The sequence below is a fragment of the Salvelinus fontinalis genome, chromosome 42, assembly GCF_029448725.1.
Source record: "Salvelinus fontinalis isolate EN_2023a chromosome 42, ASM2944872v1, whole genome shotgun sequence".
Taxonomy (NCBI): Eukaryota; Metazoa; Chordata; class Actinopteri; order Salmoniformes; family Salmonidae; genus Salvelinus; species Salvelinus fontinalis.
The window spans coordinates 4,168,030-4,194,501 of record NC_074706.1 but is presented as its reverse complement, the minus strand read 5'-3'; the positions used below and the strand labels follow the sequence as shown (position 1 = coordinate 4,194,501).

At 41.9% G+C, this 26,472-nt stretch overlaps 1 protein-coding gene across 2 annotated transcripts; it reads right to left on the bottom strand.

Annotated features, from left to right (window-relative positions):
• Positions 1 to 3,966: 3,966 nt before the first annotated feature.
• On the bottom strand, positions 3,967 to 25,453 carry LOC129841599 (prostaglandin reductase 1-like). Of its 2 annotated transcripts, XR_008757360.1 has the most exons (10): positions 25,174 to 25,453; positions 22,184 to 22,337; positions 21,344 to 21,447; positions 20,255 to 20,422; positions 20,027 to 20,144; positions 19,660 to 19,815; positions 19,443 to 19,548; positions 18,489 to 18,607; positions 4,181 to 5,098; positions 3,967 to 4,106 (listed from the first exon to the last, which is right to left on the bottom strand). XR_008757360.1 is itself a non-coding variant. In XM_055909979.1 (9 exons), exons 2-9 carry the CDS (start codon positions 22,289 to 22,291, stop codon positions 4,988 to 4,990), a joined length of 990 nt encoding a protein of 329 aa, XP_055765954.1. In that variant the 5' UTR covers positions 22,292 to 22,337; positions 25,174 to 25,453; the 3' UTR covers positions 3,967 to 4,987. The 2 variants fall into 2 exon arrangements, 1 of the variants encoding a protein (XP_055765954.1); XM_055909979.1 differs by having other exon boundaries at positions 3,967 to 5,098.
• Positions 25,454 to 26,472: the final 1,019 nt, after the last annotated feature.

Genomic DNA, 26,472 nt, shown 5'->3' with positions numbered 1-26,472 from the left:
TCCCACACATGTATTATTGGAATATAGTCTTATACGTTTCAGGGTGTCATTCTTTAGTCGTTACTTTGAACATATAAATTGCCTTATATTCATGAGTAATTATAACATACTAACAATTATTTTTAATACTGAATGATTTTTACAGATGATTCTTTGTTTTAACTATGGGTGTAGGAAGAACAACAAACCAAATAAATTATTTGGCATGGAGGACTGTGCTATTGTCACCCAAAAGGTCATCAGATCCATTGAAGAGCTGGAACAGTGTAGGGTGCATTATGAAAATCAACTGGGTCTGTGAGAACCAGACGCACAATCAACTGGGTCTGTGAGAACCAGACGCACAATAAACTGGGTCTGTGAGAACCAGACACACAATCAACTGGGTCTCTGAGAACCAGACTCACAATCAACTGGGTCTGTGAGAACCAGACGCACAATCAACTGGGTCTGTGAGAACCAGACGCACAATCAACTGGGTCTGTGGGAACCAGACGCACAATCAACTGGGTCTGTGAGAACCAGACTCACAATCAACTGGGTCTGTGAGAACCAGACGCACAATCAACTGGGTCTGTGAGAACCAGACGCACAATCAACTGGGTCTGTGAGAACCAGACGCACAATCAACTGGGTCTGTGAGAACCAGACGCACAATCAACTGGGTCTGTGAGAACCAGACGCACAATCAACTGGGTCTGTGAGAACCAGACGCACAATCAACTGGGTCTGTGAGAACCAGACTCACAATCAACTGGGTCTGTGAGAACCAGACGCACAATCAACTGGGTCTGTGAGAACCAGACGCACAATCAACTGGGTCTGTGAGAACCAGACGCACAATCAACTGGGTCTGTGAGAACCAGACGCACAATCAACTGGGTCTGTGGGAACCAGACGCACAATCAACTGGGTCTGTGGGAACCAGACTCACAATCAACTGGGTCTGTGAGAACCAGACGCACAATCAACTGGGTCTGTGGGAACCAGACTCACAATCAACTGGGTCTGTGGGAACCAGACTCACAATCAACTGGGTCTGTGAGAACCAGACACACATCCATGTTGAACACTAGTTGTAATGGTTATGAGTCCATGGTTAAAGAAAGAGAAGTCTGGGATTGTCCAAGTGGCTGGGTGACTGGTTGCTTTGTTGTTTGAATCCCAGATTGACCCTTTATTACGTCTATCTGATGGAGTTGTGTTTGATATTCATGTGAAGTTTTAAGCTGTTTTAGTTTAGTTAGTTTTATTTGTAATTAAACTGACATTATATCAGAAATTATTATGTAATCCAGTGCACTAAACATATAATATAAGTTAGCAGGTGTTATATTGTAGTGAATAATACATGTAAAGTCGTGGCCAAAAATTTTGAGAATGACACAAATATTAATTTTCACAAAGTCTGCTGCCTCAGTTTGTATAATGGCAATTTGCATATACTCCAGAATGTTATGAAGAGTGAATAGATGAATTGCAAAGTCCCTCTTTGCCATGCAAATGAACTGAATGCCCAAAAAACATTTCCACTGCATTTCAGTCCTGCCACAAAAGGACCAGCTGACATCATGTCAGTGATTCTCTCGTTAACAAGTGTGTGAGTGTTGATGAGTACAAGTCTGGAGATCACTCTGTCATGCTGATTGAGTTTGAATAACAGACTGGAAACTTCAAAAGGAGGGTGGTGCTTTGAATCATTGTTCTTCCTCTGTCAAACATGGTTACCTGCAAGGAAACACGTGCCGTCAACATTGCTTTGCACAAAAAAGAACTTCAAGGAGAGCGGTTCAATTGTTGTGAAGAAGGCTTCAGGACACCCAAGAAAGTCCAGCAAGCGCCAGGACCGTCTCCTCAAGTTGATTCAGCTGCGGGATTGGGGCACCACCAGTACAGAGCTTGCTCAGGAATGGCAGCAGGCAGGTGGGAGTGCATCTGCACGCACAGTGAGGCGAAGACTTTTGGAGGATGGGCTGGTGTCAAGAAGGACAGCAAAGAAGCCACTTCTCTCCAGGAAAAACATCAGGGACAGACTGATAGTCTGCAAAAGGTACAGGGATTGGACTGCTGAGGACTGGGGTAATGTCATTTTCTTTGATGAATTCCCTTACCGATTGTTTGGGGCATCCGGAAAAAAGCTTGTCCGGAGAAGACAAGGTGAGCGCTACCATCAGTCCTGTGTCATGCCAACAGTAAAGCATCCTGAGCCTATTCATGCGTGGGGTTGCTTCTCAGCCAAGGAAGTGGGCTCACTCACAATTTTGCCTAAGAACACAGCCATGAATAAAGAATGGTACCAACACATCCTCCGAGAGCAACTTCTCCCAACCATCTAGGAACAGTTTGGTGATGAACAATGCCTTTTCCAGCATGATGGAGCACCTTGCCACAAGGCAAAAGTGATAACTAAGTGGCTCGGGGAACAACACATCGATATTTTGGGTCCATGGCCAGGAAACTCCCCAGACCTTAATCCCATTGAAAACTTGTGGTCAATCCTCAAGAGGCGGGTGGACAAACAAAAACCCACAAATTCTGACAAACTCCAAGCATTGATTATGCAAGAATGGGCTGCCATCAGTCAGGATGTGGCCCAGAAGTTAATTTATAGCAGGCCAGGGCGGATTGCAGAGGTCTTGAAAAAGAACTGTCAACACTGCAAATATTGACACTTTGCATCAACTTCATGTAATTTTCAATAAAAGCCTTTGACACTTATGAAATGCTTGTAATTATACTTCAGTATTCCATAGTAACATCTGACAAAAATATCTAAAGACACTGAAGCAGCAAACTTTGTGGAAATAAATATTTGTGTCATTCTCAAAACTTTTGGCCACGACTGTATACCATTGTGTAATGTATTGTAGTGGATGTGGGGACTACACCTTCAACCAGCGACTGTCAAACCAACACCTTTATCGTTACACCAAGAGATATGAATCCCTTTACGAGATTGCTAGGTGTTGGGTTAAGGTCACAACAGAATAAACTCAGTATAGACCAGGTTATGAGGTTGCTAGGTGTTGGGTTAAGGTTACTACAGTATAAACTCAGTATAGAACAGGTTATGAGGTTGCTAGGTGTTGGGTTAAGGTCACTACAGTATAAACTCAGTATAGACCAGGTTATGAGGTTGCTAGGTGTTGGGTTAAGGTTACTACAGTATAAACTCAGTATAGACCAGGTTATGAGGTTGCTAGGTGTTGGGATAAGGTCACTACAGTATAAACTCAGTATAGACCAGGTTATGAGGTTGCTAGGTGTTGGGATAAGGTCACTACAGTATAAACTCAGTATAGACCAGGTTATGAGGTTGCTAGGTGTTGGGATAAGGTCACTACAGTATAAACTCAGTATAGACCAGGTTATGAGGTTGCTAGGTGTTGGGATAAGGTCACTACAGTATAACCTCAGTATAGACCAGGTTATGAGGTTGCTAGGTGTTGGGATAAGGTCACTACAGTATAAACTCAGTATAGACCAGGTTATGAGGTTGCTAGGTGTTGGGATAAGGTCACTACAGTATAAACTCAGTATAGACCAGGTTCTGAGGTTGCTAGGTGTTGGGTTAAGGTTACTACAGTATAAACTCAGTATAGACCAGGTTATGAGGTTGCTAGGTGTTGGGATAAGGTCACTACAGTATAAACTCAGTATAGACCAGGTTATGAGGTTGCTAGGTGTTGGGATAAGGTCACTACAGTATAAACTCAGTATAGACCAGGTTATGAGGTTGCTAGGTGTTGGGTTAAGGTCACTACAGTATAAACTCAGTATAGACAAGGTTATGAGGTTGCTAGGTGTTGGGTTAAGGTCACTACAGTATAAACTCAGTATAGACCAGGTTATAAGGTTGCTAGGTGTTGGGATAAGGTCAGTACAAACACGGTTGTGGGGACTGTCTGGTAATTAGTCAAATATGACATTATTGGTGTAGAAAAAGTAAATTATCAGTAGGCAGGATGTATTATAAACATTATATTGTGAAGACATGTTTATTTAGTTAATAGCATTACACTGGACCAAAACCTGTCTAGCTGTATGTTGAATTACCCTGGACCTAAACCTGTCTAACTGTCTGTTGAATTACCCTGGACCTAAACCTGTCTAGCTGTGTGTTGAATTACACTGGACCAAAACCTGTCTAGCTGTGTGTTGAATTACCCTGGACCAAAACCTGTCTAGCTGTCTGTTGAATTACCCTGGACCTAAACCTGTCTAGCTGTCTGTTGAATTACACTGGACCTAAACCTGTCTAGCTGTCTGTTGAATTACCCTGGACCAAAACCTGTCTAGCTGTCTGTTGAATTACCCTGGACCTAAACCTGTCTAGCTGTCTGTTGAATTACCCTGGACCTAAACCTGTCTAGCTGTCTGTTGAATTACACTGGACCCAAACCTGTCTAGCTGTATGTTGAATTACCCTGGACCAAAACCTGTCTAGCTGTCTGTTGAATTACCCTGGACCAAAACCTGTCTAGCTGTCTGTTGAATTACACTGGACCTAAACCTGTCTAGCTGTCTGTTGAATTACACTGGACCAAAACCTGTCTAGCTGTCTGTTGAATTACCCTGGACCAAAACCTGTCTAGCTGTCTGTTGAATTACACTGGACCAAAACCTGTCTAGCTGTCTGTTGAATTACACTGGACCTAAACCTGTCTAGCTGTCTGTTGAATTACCCTGGACCTAAACCTGTCTAGCTGTCTGTTGAATTACACTGGACCTAAACCTGTCTAGCTGTGTGTTGAACGTGTCTATGAATAAACATGGACCAGAACACTAGTGTGACATACAGGAAGGATTCTGGAATGTTAAGTAGAAACAGATTCTGGTTCTAGAACCTGGAGTGTATGAAGTTGAGTGTTCTGGAATGTTAAGTAGAAACAGATTCTGGTTCCAGAAACTGGAGTGTACGGAGTTGAGTGTTCTGGAATGCTTTAGTCAGATGTTCTGGAGGATTGTAATGTTGATTGTGACGTCATCACACCTTGACCACAGCCTTGCCGGTGTTGTCTCCCTGTAGCATGCCCATGAAGGCAGCAGGCATGTTGTTGAAACCACTGGTGATGTGTTCACTGCATCTCAGCTTGCCCTGAAAGATCAACACAAACATTTAATTCTCCCCGCCAGCATCATCACTACTGTCATCACCATCATCCTCGTCGTCATCACCGTCATATTCATCATCATCATGCTTACACAGTGTTTGACAACTGTTTTCATGGATTCACATGACTCAATAAAACTACCTTCAGAAACAATCTTAACTGGAAGGGTTTCTATAGTATCCCGAATGTCCTGAACACTGGTAATGTAACACTTTTTTTTAAAATTTACTTTATTTAACTAGGCAAGTCAGTTAAGAACAAATTCTTATTTACAATGACGGCCTAAGAACAGTGGTATAACTGCCTTGTTCAGGAGCAGGACGACAAATGTTTACCTTGTCAGCTCAGGGATTCGATCTTGCAACCTTTCCGGTTACTAGTACAACACTCTAACCACTAGGCTAATTGCCACCCCTGCCAACAGAACACTGGTAATAGAACACTGGTAATAGAACACTGGTAATGGAACACTGGTAATGGAACACTGGTAATGGAACACTGGTAATGGAACACTGGTAATGGAACACTGGTAATGGAACACTGGTAATGGAACACTGGTAATGGAACACTGGTAATGGAACACTGGTAATGGAACACTTGTAATGGAACACTGGTAATGGAACACCGGTAATGGAACACCGGTAATGGAACACCGGTAATAGAACACTGGTAATGGAACCCTGCACCTGTACATCAGTCATCCAGGCCAATATTGTCCATAGTAGCAGAACACCGCTAATAGAACACTGGTAGTAGAACACTGCTAATACAACACTGGTAGCAGAACACTGCTAATACAACACTAGTAATAGAACACTGCTAATACAACACTGGTAATAGAACACTCCTAATACAACACTGGTAGTAGAACACTGCTAATACAACACTGGTAGCAGAACACTGCTAATACAACACTGGTAGCAGAACACTGCTAATACAACACTAGTAATAGAACACTGCTAATACAACACTGGTAATAGAACACTGCTAATACAACACTAGTAGCAGAACACTGCTAATACAACACTAGTAGCAGAACACTGCTAATACAACACTAGTAGCAGAACACTGCTAATACAACACTGGTAGCAGAACACTGCTAATACAACACTAGTAATAGAACACTGCTAATACAACACTGGTAATAGAACACTCCTAATACAACACTGGTAGTAGAACACTGCTAATACAACACTGGTAGCAGAACACTGCTAATACAACACTGGTAGCAGAACACTGCTAATACAACACTAGTAATAGAACACTGCTAATACAACACTGGTAATAGAACACTCCTAATACAACACTGGTAGTAGAACACTGCTAATACAACACTGGTAGCAGAACACTGCTAATACAACACTAGTAATAGAACACTGCTAATACAACACTAGTAATAGAACACTGCTAATACAACACTAGTAGTAGAACACTGCTAATACAACACTAGTAATAGAACACTGCTAATACAACACTAGTAGCAGAACACTGCTAATACAACACTAGTAATAGAACACTGCTAATACAACACTAGTAATAGAACACTGCTAATACAACACTAGTAGTAGAACACTGCTAATACAACACTAGTAATAGAACACTGCTAATACAACACTGCTAATAGAACACTGCTAATACAACACTGCTAATACGACACTGCTAATACAACACTGGTAAAAGAACACTGCTAATACACCACTGGTAGCAGAACACTGCTAATACACCACTAGTAGCAGAACACTGCTAATACAACACTGGTAGCAGAACACTGCTAATACAACACTGGTAATAGAACACTGCTAATACAACACTAGTAGCAGAACACTGCTAATACAACACTAGTAGCAGAACACTGCTAATACAACACTAGTAGCAGAACACTGCTAATACAACACTAGTAGCAGAACACTGCTAATACAACACTAGTAGCAGAACACTGCTAATACAACACTAGTAGCAGAACACTGCTAATACGACACTGGTAGCAGAACACTGCTAATACGACACTGGTAGCAGAACACTGCTAATACGACACTAGTAGCGGAACACTGCTAATACAACACTAGTAGCAGAACACTGCTAATACATCACTAGTAGCAGAACACTGCTAATACAACACTAGTAGCAGAACACTGCTAATACATCACTAGTAGCAGAACACTGCTAATACAACACTAGTAGCAGAACACTGCTAATACATCACTAGTAGCAGAACACTGCTAATACAACACTAGTAGCAGAACACTGCTAATACATCACTAGTAGCAGAACACTGCTAATACAACACTAGTAGCAGAACACTGCTAATACATCACTAGTAGCAGAACACTGCTAATACAACACTAGTAGCAGAACACTGCTAATACGACACTGGTAGCAGAACACTGCTAATACGACACTAGTAGCAGAACACTGCTAATACGACACTAGTAGCAGAACACTGCTAATCCAACACTAGTAGCAGAACACTGCTAATACAACAGTGGTAATAGAACACTGGTAATACAACACTAGTAGCAGAACACTGCTAATACGACACTGGTAGCAGAACACTGCTAATACGACACTAGTAGCGGAACACTGCTAATACAACACTAGTAATAGAATACTGCTAATACAACACTAGTAGCAGAACACTGCTAATACAACACTAGTAGTAGAATACTGCTAATACAACACTGGTAGCAGAACACTGCTAATACAACACTAGTAGCAGAACACTGCTAATACAACACTAGTAGCAGAACACTGCTAATACAACACTAGTAGCAGAACACTGCTAATACAACACTGGTAGCAGAACACTGCTAATACAACACTGGTAGCAGAACACTGCTAATACAACACTGGTAGCAGAACACTGCTAATACAACACTGGTAGCAGAACACTGCTAATACAACACTAGTAGCAGAACATTGCTAATACAACACTAGTAGCAAAACACTGCTAATACAACACTAGTAGCAGAACACTGCTAATACGACACTGGTAGCAGAACCCTGCTAATACACCACTGGTAGCAGAACCCTGCTAATACACCACTGGTAGCAAAACACTGCTAATACGACACTGGTAGCAGAACCCTGCTAATACACCACTGGTAGCAGAACACTGCTAATACGACACTGGTAGCAGAACCCTGCTAATACGACACTGGTAGCAGAACACTGCTAATACGACACTGGTAGCAGAACACTGCTAATACGACACTGGTAGCAGAACACTGCTAATACGACACTGGTAGCAGAACACTGCTAATACAACACTGCTAATACAACACTGGTAGCAGAGCACTGCTAATACGACACTGGTAGCAGAACACTGCTAATACACCACTGGTAGCAGAACACTGCTAATACACCACTGGTAGCAGAACACTGCTAATACGACACTGGTAGCAGAACACTGCTAATACGACACTGGTAGCAGAACACTGCTAATACGACACTGGTAGCAGAACACTGCTAATACGACACTGGTAGCAGAACACTGCTAATACGACACTGGTAGCAGAACACTGCTAATACGACACTGGTAGCAGAACACTGCTAATACGACACTGGTAGCAGAACACTGCTAATACAACACTGCTAATACAACACTGGTAGCAGAGCACTGCTAATACGACACTGGTAGCAGAACACTGCTAATACACCACTGGTAGCAGAACACTGCTAATACACCACTGGTAGCAGAACACTGCTAATACGACACTGGTAGCAGAACACTGCTAATACGACACTGGTAGCAGAACACTGCTAATACGACACTGGTAGCAGAACACTGCTAATACGACACTGGTAGCAGAACACTGCTAATACGACACTGGTAGCAGAACACTGCTAATACGACACTGGTAGCAGAACACTGCTAATACGACACTGGTAGCAGAACACTGCTAATACGACACTGGTAGCAGAACACTGCTAATACGACACTGGTAGCAGAACACTGCTAATACGACACTGGTAGCAGAACACTGCTAATACGACACTGCTAATACAACACTGGTAGCAGAGCACTGCTAATACAACACTGGTAGCAGAACACTGCTAATACGACACTGGTAGCAGAACACTGCTAATACAACACTAGCAGCAGAACACTGCTAATACAACACTAGCAGCAGAACACTGCTATTACAACACTGGTAGTAGAACACTGCTAATACAACACTAGCAGCAGAACACTGCTATTACAACACTAGTAGCAGAACACTGCTAATACGACACTGGTAGCAGAACACTGCTAATACAACACTAGTAGCAGAACACTGCTAATACAACACTGGTAGCAGAACACTGCTAATACAACACTGGTAGCAGAACACTGCTAATACAACACTAGTAGCAGAACATTGCTAATACAACACTAGTAGCAGAACACTGCTAATACAACACTAGTAGCAGAACACTGCTAATACAACACTAGTAGCAGAACACTGCTAATACGACACTGGTAGCAGAACCCTGCTAATACACCACTGGTAGCAAAACACTGCTAATACGACACTGGTAGCAGAACACTGCTAATACACCACTGGTAGCAGAACACTGCTAATACGACACTGGTAGCAGAACCCTGCTAATACGACACTGGTAGCAGAACACTGCTAATACGACACTGGTAGCAGAACACTGCTAATACGACACTGGTAGCAGAACACTGCTAATACACCACTGGTAGCAGAACACTGCTAATACACCACTGGTAGCAGAACACTGCTAATACGACACTAGTAGCAGAACACTGCTAATACGACACTAGTAGCAGAACACTGCTAATACAACACTGCTAATACAACACTGGTAGCAGAGCACTGCTAATACGACACTGGTAGCAGAACACTGCTAATACACCACTGGTAGCAGAACACTGCTAATACACCACTGGTAGCAGAACACTGCTAATACGACACTAGTAGCAGAACACTGCTAATACGACACTGGTAGCAGAACACTGCTAATACAACACTAGTAGCAGAACACTGCTAATACGACACTGGTAGCAGAACACTGCTAATACGACACTGGTAGCAGAACACTGCTAATACGACACTGGTAGCAGAACACTGCTAATACGACACTGGTAGCAGAACACTGCTAATACGACACTGGTAGCAGAACACTGCTAATACGACACTGGTAGCAGAACACTGCTAATACGACACTGCTAATACAACACTGGTAGCAGAGCACTGCTAATACAACACTGGTAGCAGAACACTGCTAATACGACACTGGTAGCAGAACACTGCTAATACGACACTGGTAGCAGAACACTGCTAATACGACACTGGTAGCAGAACACTGCTAATACAACACTAGCAGCAGAACACTGCTATTACAACACTAGTAGCAGAACACTGCTAATACAACACTGGTAGTAGAACACTGCTAATACAACACTGGTAGTAGAACACTGCTAATACAACACTGGTAGTAGAACACTGCTAATACAACACTGGTAGTAGAACACTGCTAATACAACACTGGTAGTAGAACACTGCTAATACAACACTGGTAGTAGAACACTGCTAATACAACACTGGTAGTAGAACACTGCTAATACAACACTGGTAGTAGAACACTGCTAATACAACACTGGTAGTAGAACACTGCTAATACAACACTGGTAGTAGAACACTGCTAATACAACACTGGTAGTAGAACACTGCTAATACAACACTGGTAGTAGAACACTGCTAATACAACACTGGTAGTAGAACACTGCTAATACAACACTGGTAGTAGAACACTGCTAATACAACACTGGTAGTAGAACACTGCTAATACAACACTGGTAGTAGAACACTGCTAATACAACACTAGCAGCAGAACACTGCTATTACAACACTAGTAGCAGAACACTGCTAATACAACACTGGTAGTAGAACACTGCTAATACAACACTAGTAGCAGAACACTGCTAATAAGACACTGGTAGCAGAACACTGCTAATACGACACTGGTAGCAGAACACTGCTAATACAACACTAGTAGCAGAACCCTGCTAATACACCACTGGTAGCAGAACACTGCTAATACGACACTGCTAATACACCACTGGTAGCAGAACCCTGCTAATACACCACTGGTAGCAGAACCCTGCTAATGCACCACTGGTAGCAGAACCCTGCTAATACACCACTGGTAGCAGAACCCTGCTAATACACCACTGGTAATAGAACACTGCTAATACGACACTAGTAATAAAACACTGCTAATACACCACTGGTAGCAGAACCCTGTTAATACGACACTGGTACCAGAACACTGCTAATACGACACTGGTAGCAGAACCCTGCTAATACACCACTGGTAATAGAACACTGCTAATACGACACTGGTAGCAGAACACTGCTAATACAACACTGGTAGCAGAGCACTGCTAATACAACACTGGTAGCAGAGCACTGCTCATACAACACTGGTAGCAGAACACTGCTAATACGACACTGGTAGCAGAACACTGCTAATACGACACTGGTAGCAGAACACTGCTAATACAACACTGGTAGCAGAACACTGCTAATACAACACTAGTAATAAAACACTGGTAATAGAACACTGGTAGTAGAACACTGGTAATAGAACACTGGTAATAGAACACTGGTAGTAGAACACTGCTAATACAACACTGCTAATACAACACTAGTAGCAGAACACTGCTAATACAACACTGGTAATAGAACACTGGTAGTAGAACACTGCTAATACAACACTGGTAATAGAACACTGGTAATAGAACACTGGTAGTAGAACACTGCTAATACAACACTGGTAGTAGAACACTGCTAATACAACACTAGTAATAGAACACTGCTAATACAACACTAGTAATAGAACACTGCTAATACAAAACTAGTAGTAGAACACTGCTAATACAACACTAGTAGTAGAACACTGCTAATACAACACTAGTAATAGAACACTGCTAATACAACACTGGCAGCAGAACACTGCTAATACAACACTGGTAATAGAACACTGCTAATACAACACTAGTAGCAGAACACTGCTAATACAACACTGGTAGCAGAACACTGGTAATAGAACACTGGTAATAGAACACTGCTAATACAACACTAGTAGCAGAACACTGCTAATACAACACTAGTAGTAGAACACTGCTAATACAACACTAGTAGTAGAACACTGCTAATACAACACTGGTAATAAAACACTGGTAATAGAACACTCCTAATACAACACTAGTAGCAGAACACTGCTAATACGACACTGGTAGCAGAACACTGCTAATACAACACTGGTAGCAGAACCCTGCTAATACAACACTGGTAGCAGAACCCTGCTAATACAACACTGGTAATAGAACACTGGTAGTAGAACACTGGTAGTAGAACACTGGTAGTAGAACACTGGTAGTAGAACACTGGTAATACAACACTGGTAATACAACACTGCTAATACAACACTGGTAATACAACACTGGTAATACAACACTGGTAATAAAACACTGGTAATAAAACACTGGTAATAAAACACTGGTAATAGAACACTGGTAATAAAACACTGGTAATAGAACACTGGTAGTAGAACACTGGTAGTAGAACACTGGTAATAGAACACTGGTAATAAAACACTGGTAATAGAACACTGGTAATAGAACACTGGTAATAGAACACTGGTAATAGAACACTGGTAATAGAACACTGGTAATAGAACACTGGTAATAGAACACTGGTAATAGAACACTGGTAGTAGAACACTGGTAGTAGAACACTGGTAATAGAACACTGGTAGTAGAACACTGGTAGTAGAACACTGGTAATAGAACACTGGGAGTAGAACACTGGTAATAAAACACTGGTAATAGAACACTGGTAATAGAACACTGGTAATAGAACACTGGTAATAGAACACTGGTAATAGAACACTGGTAATAGAACACTGGTAGTAGAACACTGGTAGTAGAACACTGGTAGTAGAACACTGGTAGTAGAACACTGGTAATAGAACACTGGTAATAGAACACTGGTAATAGAACACTGGTAGTAGAACACTGGTAATAGAACACTGGTAGTAGAACACTGGTAGTAGAACACTGGTAGTAGAACACTGGTAGTAGAACACTGGTAGTAGAACACTGGTAGTAGAACACTGGTAGTAGAACACTGGTAGTAGAACACTGGTAGTAGAACACTGGTAGTAGAACACTGGTAGTAGAACACCGGTAGTAGAACACTGGTAGTAGAACACTGGTAATAGAACACTGGTAGTAGAACACTGGTAGTAGAACACTGGTAATAAAACACTGGTAATAAAACACTGGTAATAGAACACTGGTAATAGAACACTGGTAATAGAACACTGGTAATAAAACACTGGTAATAGAACACTGGTAATAGAACACTGGTAGTAGAACACTGGTAATAGAACACTGCTAATACAACACTGGTAGTAGAACACTGCTAATACAACACTGGTAATAAAACACTGGTAATAGAACACTGGTAATAGAACACTGGTAGTAGAACACTGGTAATAGAACACTGCTAATACAACACTGGTAGTAGAACACTGCTAATACAACACTGGTAGTAGAACACTGGTAGTAGAACACTGGTAATAAAACACTGGTAATAGAACACTGGTAATAGAACACTGGTAATAGAACACTGGTAGTAGAACACTGGTAATAGAACACTGGTAGTAGAACACTGGTAGTAGAACACCGGTAGTAGAACACTGGTAGTAGAACACTGGTAATAGAACACTGCTAATACAACACTGGTAGTAGAACACTGGTAGTAGAACACTGGTAATAAAACACTGGTAATAAAACACTGGTAATAAAACACTGGTAATAAAACACTGGTAATAGAACACTGCTAATACAACACTGCTAATACAACACTGGTAGTAGAACACTGGTAGTAGAACACTGGTAATAAAACACTGGTAATAAAACACTGGTAATAGAACACTGGTAATAGAACACTGGTAATAAAACACTGGTAATAAAACACTGGTAGTAGAACACTGGTAGTAGAACACTGGTAGTAGAACACTGGTAATAGAACACTGCTAATACAACACTGGTAGTAGAACACTGGTAATAAAACACTGGTAATAGAACACTGGTAATAGAACACTGGTAATAGAACACTGGTAATAGAACACTGGTAATAGAACACTGGTAATAGAACACTGGTAATAGAACACTGGTAATAGAACACTGGTAGTAGAACACTGGTAGTAGAACACTGGTAATAAAACACTGGTAATAGAACACTGGTAGTAGAACACTGGTAGTAGAACACTGGTAATAGAACACTGGTAGTAGAACACCGGTAGTAGAACACCGGTAGTAGAACACCGGTAGTAGAACACTGGTAGTAGAACACTGGTAATAGAACACTGCTAATACAACACTGGTAGTAGAACACTGGTAGTAGAACACTGGTAATAAAACACTGGTAATAGAACACTGGTAGTAGAACACTGGTAATAGAACACTGGTAATAGAACACTGGTAGTAGAACACTGGTAGTAGAACACTGGTAGTAGAACACCGGTAGTAGAACACTGGTAGTAGAACACTGGTAATAGAACACTGCTAATACAACACTGGTAGTAGAACACTGGTAGTAGAACACTGGTAATAAAACACTGGTAATAGAACACTGGTAGTAGAACACTGGTAATAGAACACTGGTAATAGAACACTGGTAGTAGAACACTGGTAGTAGAACACTGGTAGTAGAACACCGGTAGTAGAACACTGGTAGTAGAACACTGGTAATAGAACACTGCTAATACAACACTGGTAGTAGAACACTGGTAGTAAAATACTGGTAATAAAATACTGGTAATAAAACACTGGTAATAAAACACTGGTAATAGAACACTGGTAATAGAACACTGGTAATAAAACACTGGTAATAGAACACTGGTAATAGAACACTGGTAGTAGAACACTGGTAGTAGAACACTGGTAGTAGAACACTGGTAGTAGAACACTGGTAGTAGAACACTGGTAGTAGAACACTGGTAGTAGAACACCGGTAGTAGAACACTGGTAGTAGAACACTGGTAATAGAACACTGCTAATACAACACTGGTAGTAGAACACTGGTAGTAGAACACTGGTAGTAGAACACTGGTAATAAAACACTGGTAATAAAACACTGGTAATAAAACACTGGTAATAGAACACTGGTAATAGAACACTGCTAATACAACACTGGTAGTAGAACACTGGTAGTAGAACACTGGTAATAAAACACTGGTAATAAAACACTGGTAATAAAACACTGGTAATAGAACACTGGTAATAGAACACTGGTAATAGAACACTGGTAATAAAACACTGGTAATAAAACACTGGTAATAGAACACTGGTAATAGAACACTGGTAGTAGAACACTGGTAGTAGAACACTGGTAGTAGAACACTGGTAATAGAACACTGCTAATACAACACTGGTAGTAGAACACTGGTAATAGAACACTGGTAATAGAACACTGGTAATAGAACACTGGTAATAGAACACTGGTAATAGAACACTGGTAATAGAACACTGGTAATAGAACACTGGTAATAGAACACTGGTAATAGAACACTGGTAGTAGAACACTGGTAGTAGAACACTGGTAATAAAACACTGGTAATAGAACACTGGTAGTAGAACACTGGTAATAGAACACTGGTAGTAGAACACTGGTAGTAGAACACCGGTAGTAGAACACTGGTAGTAGAACACTGGTAATAGAACACTGCTAATACAACACTGGTAGTAGAACACTGGTAGTAGAACACTGGTAATAAAACACTGGTAATAAAACACTGGTAATAAAACACTGGTAATAGAACACTGGTAATAGAACACTGGTAATAAAACACTGGTAATAGAACACTGGTAATAGAACACTGGTAATAGAACACTGCTAATACAACACTGCTAATACAACACTGGTAGTAGAACACTGGTAGTAGAACACTGGTAATAAAACACTGGTAATAAAACACTGGTAATAGAACACTGGTAATAGAACACTGGTAATAGAACACTGGTAATAAAACACTGGTAATAGAACACTGGTAATAGAACACTGGTAATAGAACACTGGTAGTAGAACACTGGTAATAGAACACTGCTAATACAACACTGGTAGTAGAACACTGCTAATACAACACTGGTAATAAAACACTGGTAATAGAACACTGGTAATAGAACACTGGTAGTAGAACACTGGTAATAGAACACTGCTAATACAACACTGGTAATAGAACACTGGTAATAGAACACTGGTAATAGAACGCTGGTAATAGAACACTGGTAATAGAACACTGGTAATAGAACACTGGTAATAGAACACTGGTAGTAGAACACTGGTAATAGAACACTGGTAATAGAACACTGGTAGTAGAACACTGGTAGTAGAACACTGGTAATAGAACACTGGTAATAGAACACTGGTAATAGAACACTGGTAGTAGAACACTGGTAATAGAACACTGGTAGTAGAACACTGGTAATAGAACACTGCTAATACAACACTGGTAATAAAACACTGGTAACAGAACACTGGTAACAGAACACTGGTAACAGAACACTGGTAATAGAACACTGGTAATAGAACACTGGTAATAGAACACTGGTAATAAAACACTGGTAATAGAACACTGGTAATAGAACACTGGTAGTAGAACACTGGTAATAGAACACTGCTAATACAACACTGGTAGTAGAACACTGCTAATACAACACTGGTAATAAAACACTGGTAATAGAACACTGGTAATAGAACACTGGTAGTAGAACACTGGTAATAGAACACTGGTAATAGAACACTGCTAATACAACACTGCTAATAAAACACTGGTAATAGAACACTGGTAATAGAACACTGGTAGTAGAACACTGGTAGTAGAACACTGGTAGTAGAACACTGGTAGTAGAACACTGGTAGTAGAACACTGGTAGTAGAACACTGGTAGTAGAACACTGGTAATAGAACACTGGTAGTAGAACACTAGTAATAGAACACTAGTAATAGAACACTAGTAGCAGAACACTAGTAGTAGAACACTAGTAGTAGAACACTAGTAGTAGAACACTGGTATTAGAACACTAGTAGCAGAACACTGCTAATACAACACTAGTAGCAGAACCCTGCTAATACAACACTAGTAATAGAACACTGCTAATACAACACTAGTAGTAGAACACTGCTAATACAACACTGGTAATAGAACACTGCTAATACAACACTAGTAATAGAACACTGCTAATACAACACTAGTAGTAGAACACTGCTAATACACCACTAGTAGTAGAACACTGCTAATACACCACTAGTAATAGAACACTGCTAATACAACACTAGTAGTAGAACACTGCTAATACAACACTGGTAATAGAACACTGCTAATACAACACTAGTAGTAGAACACTGCTAATACAACACTAGTAGTAGAACACTGCTAATACAACACTAGTAGCAGAACACTGCTAATACAACACTAGTAGCAGAACAATGCTAATACACCACTAGTAATAAAACACTAATAATACAACACTAGTAGTAGAACACTAGTAGCAGAACACTAGTAATACAACACTAGTAGTAGAACACTGCTAATACAACACTAGTAATAAAACACTAATAATACAACACTAGTAATAAAACACTAGTAATAAAACACTAATAATACAACACTAGTAGTAGAACACTAGTAGCAGAACACTGCTAATACAACACTAGTAATAAAACACTAATAATACAACACTAGTAATAAAACACTAATAATACAACACTAGTAGTAGAACACTAGTAGCAGAACACTAGTAGCAGAACACTGCTAATACAACACTAGTAATAAAACACTAATAATACAACACTAGTAATAAAACACTAATAATACAACACTAGTAATAGAACACTAGTAGCAGAACACTGCTAATACAACACTAGTAATAAAACACTAATAATACAACACTAGTAATAAAACACTAATAATACAACACTAGTAATAGAACACTAGTAGCAGAACACTGCTAATACAACACTAGTAATAAAACACTAATAATACAACACTAGTAATAGAACACTAGTAGCAGAACACTGCTAATACAACACTAGTAATAAAACACTAATAATACAACACTAGTAATAGAACACTAGTAGCAGAACACTGCTAATACAACACTAGTAATAAAACACTAATAATACAACACTAGTAGTAGAACACTAGTAGCAGAACACTGCTAATGCAACACTGGTATAAAAAAACACTGGTAATAAAACACTGGTTATAGAATCCTGGTATTAGAATACTGGTAATAAAACACTGGTAGTAGAACAATAGTAATAGAACCCTGCTAGTAGAACCCTCTCTCTGTACCTCAGTCATCCAGGCCATCAGCCTCCTCAGTGACTGCTGGTGTTTGAGTTTCCAGCGAGCACACAGGAAGCCCTCCATCCTCAGCTGTTTGAAGATCATATGGGTGTGTACATACGGCCCTGAAATATAAATAAATACATGTCTGTGGTGCGGACAGTATACCTGTCTGTGGTGCGGACAGTATACCTGTCTGTGGTGCGGACAGTAGACCTGTCTGTGGTGCGGACAGTAGACCTGTCTGTGGTGCGGACAGTAGACCTGTCTGTGGTGCGGACAGTAGACCTGTCTGTGGTGCGGACAGTAAACCTGTCTGTGGTGCGGACAGTAGCCCTGTCTGTGGTGCGGACAGTAGCCCTGTCTGTGGTGCGGACAGTAGCCCTGTCTGTGGTGCGGACAGTAGCCCTGTCTGTGGTGCGGACAGTAGACCTGTCTGTGGTGCGGACAGTAGACCTGTCTGTGGTGCGGACAGTAGACCTGTCTGTGGTGCGGACAGTAGACCTGTCTGTGGTGCGGACAGTAGACCTGTCTGTGGTGCGGACAGTAGACCTGTCTGTGGTGCGGACAGTAGACCTGTCTGTGGTGCGGACAGTAGACCTGTCTGTGGTGCGGACAGTATACCTGTCTGTGGTGCGGACAGTATACCTGTCTGTGGTGCGGACAGTATACCTGTCTGTGGTGCGGACAGTATACCTGTCTGTGGTGCGGACAGTATACCTGTCTGTGGTGCGGACAGTATACCTGTCTGTGGTGCGGACAGTATACCTGTCTGTGGTGCGGACAGTAGACCTGTCTGTGGTGAGGACAGTAGACCTGTCTGTGGTGCGGACAGTATACCTGTCTGTGGTGCGGACAGTATACCTGTCTGTGGTGCGGACAGTATACCTGTCTGTGGTGCGGACAGTATACCTGTCTGTGGTGCGGACAGTATACCTGTCTGTGGTGCGGACAGTATACCTGTCTGTGGTGTGGTGTCGTTGTACATGGAGATGCTTCCACACACAGCTATTCTGCCAAACTCTCTCATCTGAGGCATCACTACACTGGAGAACTTCCCACCAACCTGGACAGAGAGAGAGAGAGAGAGAGAGAGATTGAGCTTTGACACACACACAAATGTCCATACACACGCCTGTCCACACACACAAAGAGTGTGTGTGTGCAGTGACCTCACATTCTCAAAGTAGCAGTCGTATCCGTGTGGCGCGGCCTCCCTGAGTGATTCCTCCAGAGAGGTGGCAGTCTTGTAGTTGAAGACCAGGTCAAAACCCAGCTCCTTTAGATAGGACACCTTGGTATCTGTCCCAGCACAGCCCACCACTCTGCAGCCCTGAGGGAGGGAGGGAGGGAGGGAGGGAGGGAGGGAGGGAGGGGGGGAGGGAGGGAGGGACAGACACTGACTCACTATACATTATGAAAGTCACTGGTAACACACAGAGACACATGGAATATAGAATACAACTTGTCCTCATCTTCAGGAAGTAACTAACACTGTGGAGACGTTGTGGGAACACTCTGGAAACGTTGAGGGAATGTTGTACCTTGATCTTGGCGATCTGTCCCACCACTGAGCCCACGGCCCCTGCTGCAGCGTTCACCAGAAGAGTCTCCCCCTTCTTTATCTCACACACCTCCTCTAGTCCATACAGAGCTGTCAGACTAGAGAGATATCATTATCACTATTATAACTGTATATCACACACCTCAACCACACAGGGCAGTCTGCATATCTATCTATCTATCAAGAGAGATCCATCCATCCATCCTACCCAGGCATGCCGATGGCCCCCAGGGCCAGGGAGAGGGGGATGTCCTGGGGCCAGTCGGGCAGCACAGGGGTCAGCTCTGCCCCATCACACACCCAGTGACTCCTCCATCCACAATCACTGACCACATGGCAGCCAACCGGGAAGCTGGGGTTATAGCTCTGGATCACCCTGGAGAGAGGGGGGGAGAGCGAGAGAGGGAGAAAGAGAGAAAGGTGAGTGTGTGTCAACATGACTGTCAGTCAGTCTATAGTGTGTCAACATGAGTCTCAATCAGTCTATAGTGTGTCAACATGAGTGTCAGTCAGTCTATAGTGTGTCAACATGAGTGTCAGTCAGTCTATAGTGTGTCAACATGACTGTCAGTCAGTCTATAGTGTGTCAACATGAGTGTCAGTCAGTCTATAGTGTGTCAACATGAGTCTCAGTCAGTCTATAGTGTGTCAACATGAGTCTCAGTCAGTCTATAATGTGTCAACATGAGTTTCAGTCAGTCTATAGTGTGTTAACATGAGTCTCAGTCAGTCTATAGTGTGTCAACATGAGTGTCAGTCAGTCTATAGTGTGTCAACATGAGTGTCAGTCAGTCTATAGTGTGTCAACATGAGTGTCAGTCAGTCTATAGTGTGTCAACATGACTGTCAGTCAGTCTATAGTGTGTCAACATGAGTCTCAGTCAGTCTATAGTGTGTCAACACGAGTGTCAGTCAGTCTATAGTGTGTCAACATGAGTCTCAGTCAGTCTGTAGTGTGTCGACATGAGTCTCAGTTAGTCTATAGTTTGTCAACATGAGTCTCAGTCAGTCTATAGTGTGTCAGTCAGTCTATAGTGTGTCAACATGACTGTCAGTCAGTCTATAGTGTGTCAGTCAACATGACTGTCAGTCAGTCTATAGTGTGTCAGTCAACATGACTGTCAGTCAGTCTATAGTGTGTCAACATGACTGTCAGTCAGTCTATAGTGTGTCAACATGACTGTCAGTCAGTCTATAGTGTGTCAACATGACTGTCAGTCAGTCTATAGTGTGTCAGTCAGTCTATAATGTGTTTGCATCCACATGCCCGCCTCCCTCCCCCATAATGTGCCCTTACTTGGCAACTTGGGATCCAATCATCACGTCTCCCTCCTTCATCATCGTCTGGCTGTAGGGTCTCATGTAAGGATCCACACTGAGGAACACAGCCTCCAACAGCACCTGAACAGTGGTCTATTCATTAGTACACACCGTAGCGAAACATTTTGCAACTGAAAATATTTTGCTACATAAATGTATAATTTGTTAAGGGGTATATTCATTAGTGGACACCGTTTTGCAAAGAAAACACGTGTTTTTTGTTGGAAAAATTCTGATTAGTCCCACCCCGTTTCGGCCCAGATAACCTGTTTCTAGTACAAATGTATTAACCACAGGTTATCAAGTGATTTCACATTCCATGGAACATGTTAGAAATGCAAAAGGAACGTGTTCATTTTGTGTGAAGTTCCCGGTAGGGCTTCAGTACGTGTCCAAGACCATTTTCCCCTCTGGGACATTAAAGGGCAATTCCGCCACTTTTCAACTTCATATTCTTTATCTCCAGCCCCAATCCAGTGTCTACATGTGAAAACACTGTGTTTCTGTGATACTTGGTTAAAAAGAGAAGAAGGTCCTCAAAAAGTATTCTCTGTGACGTCACAGAGTAGAATTAAAACAGTGATTTCTTGCTCCCCACGTCACCGCAAAATCTCAGTGTTAGATAAACACTGTTTTTAAAAATATTTTAACTTTTGATGATGTCATCAAGTAGAACCTTTTTAAAGTTATATATTTTTTCTACAAAACATAGAAATGCAACATTTCCACATATGTGGACACTGGTATTGTGCTGCATATGATGAAGATACGGTTGGAAAAGGGTGGAATTGCCCTTCAAAGTCTATCCTATCCTCACCTGTCCATTCTTGGGCTGTGGCAGCGTCTCCTCCCTCAGATGGAAGTCACTAGCCTTGGGGAAACCCTGGAAGTGCTGGCGTAACGTCCAGGCCTTGGACACAACCATGGTGCTCTGCTCCTCTGGTCTAAAACAGTAGATCTGTAGAGACGGGCTGGAGGGAAGAGGAGGAGGAGACAGCGGTATGAGTGTATGAGAGAGACAGAGTTATGAGTGTATGAGAGAGACAGAGTTATGAGTGTATGAGAGAGACAGAGGTATGAGTGTATGAGAGAGACAGAGTTATGAGTGTATGAGAGAGACAGACGTATGAGAGAGACAGAGGTATGAGTGTATGAGAGAGACAGAGGTATGAGTGTATGAGAGAGACAGAGGTATGAGTGTATGAGAGAGACAGAGGTATGAGTGTATGAGAGAGACAGAGTTATGAGTGTATGAGAGAGACAGAGTTATGAGTGTATGAGAGAGACAGACGTATGAGAGAGACAGAGGTATGAGTGTATGAGAGAGACAGAGGTATGAGTGTATGAGAGAGACAGAGTTATGAGTGTATGAGAGAGACAGAGTTATGAGTGTATGAGAGAGACAGACGTATGAGAGAGACAGAGGTATGAGTGTATGAGAGAGACAGAGGTATGAGTGTATGAGAGAGACAGAGGTATGAGTGTATGAGAGAGACAGACGTATGAGAGAGACAGAGGTATGAGTGTATGAGAGAGACAGAGTTATGAGTGTATGAGAGAGACAGAGTTATGAGTGTATGAGAGAGACAGAGTTATGAGTGTATGAGAGAGACAGACGTATGAGAGAGACAGAGGTATGAGTGTATGAGAGAGACAGAGTTATGAGTGTATGAGAGAGACAGAGTTATGAGTGTATGAGAGAGACAGAGGTATGAGTGTATGAGAGAGACAGAGGTATGAGTGTATGAGAGAGACAGAGTTATGAGTGTATGAGAGAGACAGACGTATGAGAGAGACAGAGGTATGAGTGTATGAGAGAGACAGAGTTATGAGTGTATGAGAGAGACAGAGTTATGAGTGTATGAGAGAGACAGAGGTATGAGTGTATGAGAGAGACAGAGGTATGAGTGTATGAGAGAGACAGAGGTATGAGTGTATGAGAGAGACAGAGGTATGAGTGTATGAGAGAGACAGAGTTATGAGTGTATGAGAGAGACAGAGGGAGATATAGAACATGTGTTGTGTGTCTTGGGTTGAAATCACAGTGTAAATATTTGCATTCCTTTGTGCATATGCTAATAAATCCTGTCACAGCTATGTTTACTCAGGGCAGGTCATGAAAACGACTTTGTCCCAATGTTTTCTCAGGGCAGGTCATGGAAACTATTGTTTAGCCATGTTTACTCAGGGCAGGTCGTGAAAACTATTGTTATGACATAAAAACAGATTAAGCTACTTTGGGTTGGGAGCAAAAATACATTTTCATTCTCTACTGCAAGATATTGGACAATAAAGTATTATTCTTGTAATTCAAATGATTCTACTTCTTTACCTGAGTATGCTGATTACTGCAGCATAAAACTCAGGGGCGCAACTTTTGGTTTTAGAAGTGGGGGGGGATAACAATAAATATATTATTAACAGCCTACCCGACCGCTCGGAGGCGTCCGCATGGTCCTAAAGCACACATTTGCCTCGTTTTGTATCACATTCCAATGATAAAACTGGGGCGGACAAAATTGAAATTTCTGCATGCCCCCTGTCCGTCCCACGTCCCCAGTGAAAGTTGCGCCCCTGATAAAACTGAAGTATGTCCAGCTATCCTAGTCTTCACACTCTACATTTTATTTTCTGATTGAACATTTATTTAACTAGGCAAGTCAGTTAAGAACAAATTCTTATTTACGATGACGGCCTACCCCGGACAATGCTGGGCCAATTGTGCGGCGCCCAATCACAGCCTGATGTGATATAGCCTGGATTTGAACCAGAGACTGTAGTGACACCTCTTGCACTGAGATGCAGTGCCTCAGACCACTGCACCACTCGGCAGCCCATGTACATCAAGTACATTCCTTACCTAGCTATATTTCACTGTGTAAAGATGATTAAATATTGTCATCTATGTTTTCCATTCAAGTATTTGGTAATTGAATGGAATAGACATCTAAGCACTGCCACTGTGGATTTCCGAAAGCTTCATTTCAGCTACTTTGCAACAGTGTTGCTATGGGTTACTTTATAGGTGGCTGTAACGACTTTCATCTCGAATGTCCACTTCATACAGAGAAATGACACCCCAGCAATGAACACCCCAGCTTTGCTTTATCTTGGCCAGGTCGCAGTTGCAAATGAGAACTTGTTATCAACTAGCCTACCTGGTTAAATAAAGGTGAAATAAATCAAATTATAAATAAAAAAATAAAGCAGCCGTTCAGAATTAAATGTAGTTGTGATGAATGAGCTTTTATGGAATGCAATATATGCACGTGTTCAGACAAGACAACTCAACCCAAGGCTGGTCCCAGATCTGTTTGTTTGCCAACTGTAGCCAACATGCAACCAACTCCTATTCCTATAGTCGTTGTCTGTGGTTGAAGTTTAATTATTGGTTTGAAACAGACGACCAAACTATTCTATGCTAGCCGTTATGCTTAATGTTAAACTGATCAATATGTGTTGTTAATTCAACGTTTCTCAGGCGTCAACATGCGGAATAGACCTACTTCAGCAACAACAACAAAAAGGCGAGGAGCGGAGGAACCCGCCCGTGGGCTACATGCGTGCTGGTAAGCATCTCATCCAAGCAGCCAGATAACGGAATGGGACTAGTCCTACTTTTAGCTAAAGCGAATCATCACTCGTACGATATCCGTTAGTAAACGCGTATTTACGCCACCGCGAAATCGACTGAATGTGTGTAGGCCAACGTCTCCTAAACGCGGAACTTGTAAATTCGATAAACATTTGTACTAGACAAACACTGAATATTAAGGTAGAAAGTGTGGATATGTCTGTTTACTTTACCGTTTGGTCCGTGCGTGCGCGTCTGCTATTTCAGTTCAGGCTCGCCCACGGCTGCTGGAGAAAGTTGGCTTGTCGGTGGATCTCAGGATTGGGTATAGTAACCGATCTGTCGTAGTGTCCGGAAGGGAACTGTGGGCTTTGTTACTGGCATTGGAGTTATAACGTTGCCTAACCTTTCACCCTAATATTTCCTCACCGACCGAAAAAGCGGAATCATTGAACAGTGGCACGCTCTGCAGTGACAGAAGTTGTAGCCTAATGCTACGTTCATAACCAAGTGGAAAGGTAGTATTTGCCATGTACGACTGGGGGGGAAATCCTCTTGAACGTCCCCTCCAACTGGTAATTACTAGAGGAAAACACGTCTATCATCCCGGAGCTCAGACTTCTCCCACATGCTGACCTTTGTCGTCATCTACTAAGAAAATTACTTCCAGAACAGCATTTTCTGCAGTTAAGTGCAACAAAACTTTATTTATAAAAAGTAATCTATTAATATGGTTTTGTAACATTATAATTTGTTTACAAGCATGCCCATGGTTGATGTCCATGGTTGATGCAGCTTGTTGGCTTTTAGCCAGTTGCAGTTTCTCAAAGAGTTCAAAGCATATGAATGCATTCAACTGGTATTATGACTTCACAACTGGTACTTACCACCTTGCCACTTTGCTGTGAATGCAGCATTACTCCGTCAATTTATGCTGCATTCATAAACACGTGGGAATGTGGTTATTACTAGAGGTGTGCCGATTAGTCGGACAAACAAGTATAGTGAAGGAAATGAGCAATTCTCTTGATACGATTATGATCCGAGTATTCTTTTTATTATCCGTGATCGGAAACGCATCTTTCTCATGGCAGTCAGTCAAGTGAGGTGCTGCTACATCATCTAAATAGCTCAACTGGCTAGTTTGCCTGTCTGTAAGGAGAAGGGTGGGCTGTATATTGATCCTGCTGCACTGATTGGACAGAGTAAAGCTGTATGTCTCTGTCCACTCGCTTCATAATTTCACCCGATCACTTTCACTTCTGTTTCGGTGTGATCATTCACGTTAGCCTGCTGCTATGATAAATCACATGGCAAGGACGTTTGCTATCAAGCATCAATGTGCTTTATATCTAACAAACGGGTGAGGGTAGGGGAAAAAGATGAAACGCCAACTCGCATTCTGACTGATAGCAAAATGTCTGCCCACAGCAAGTTGAGGACACACAGACACAGGTCAAACACACACACCCCCCGCAGCTCCTACTCTGCAGGTTGTTTGGTCTATAAATGTGCAGGGAGATAGGTATTTG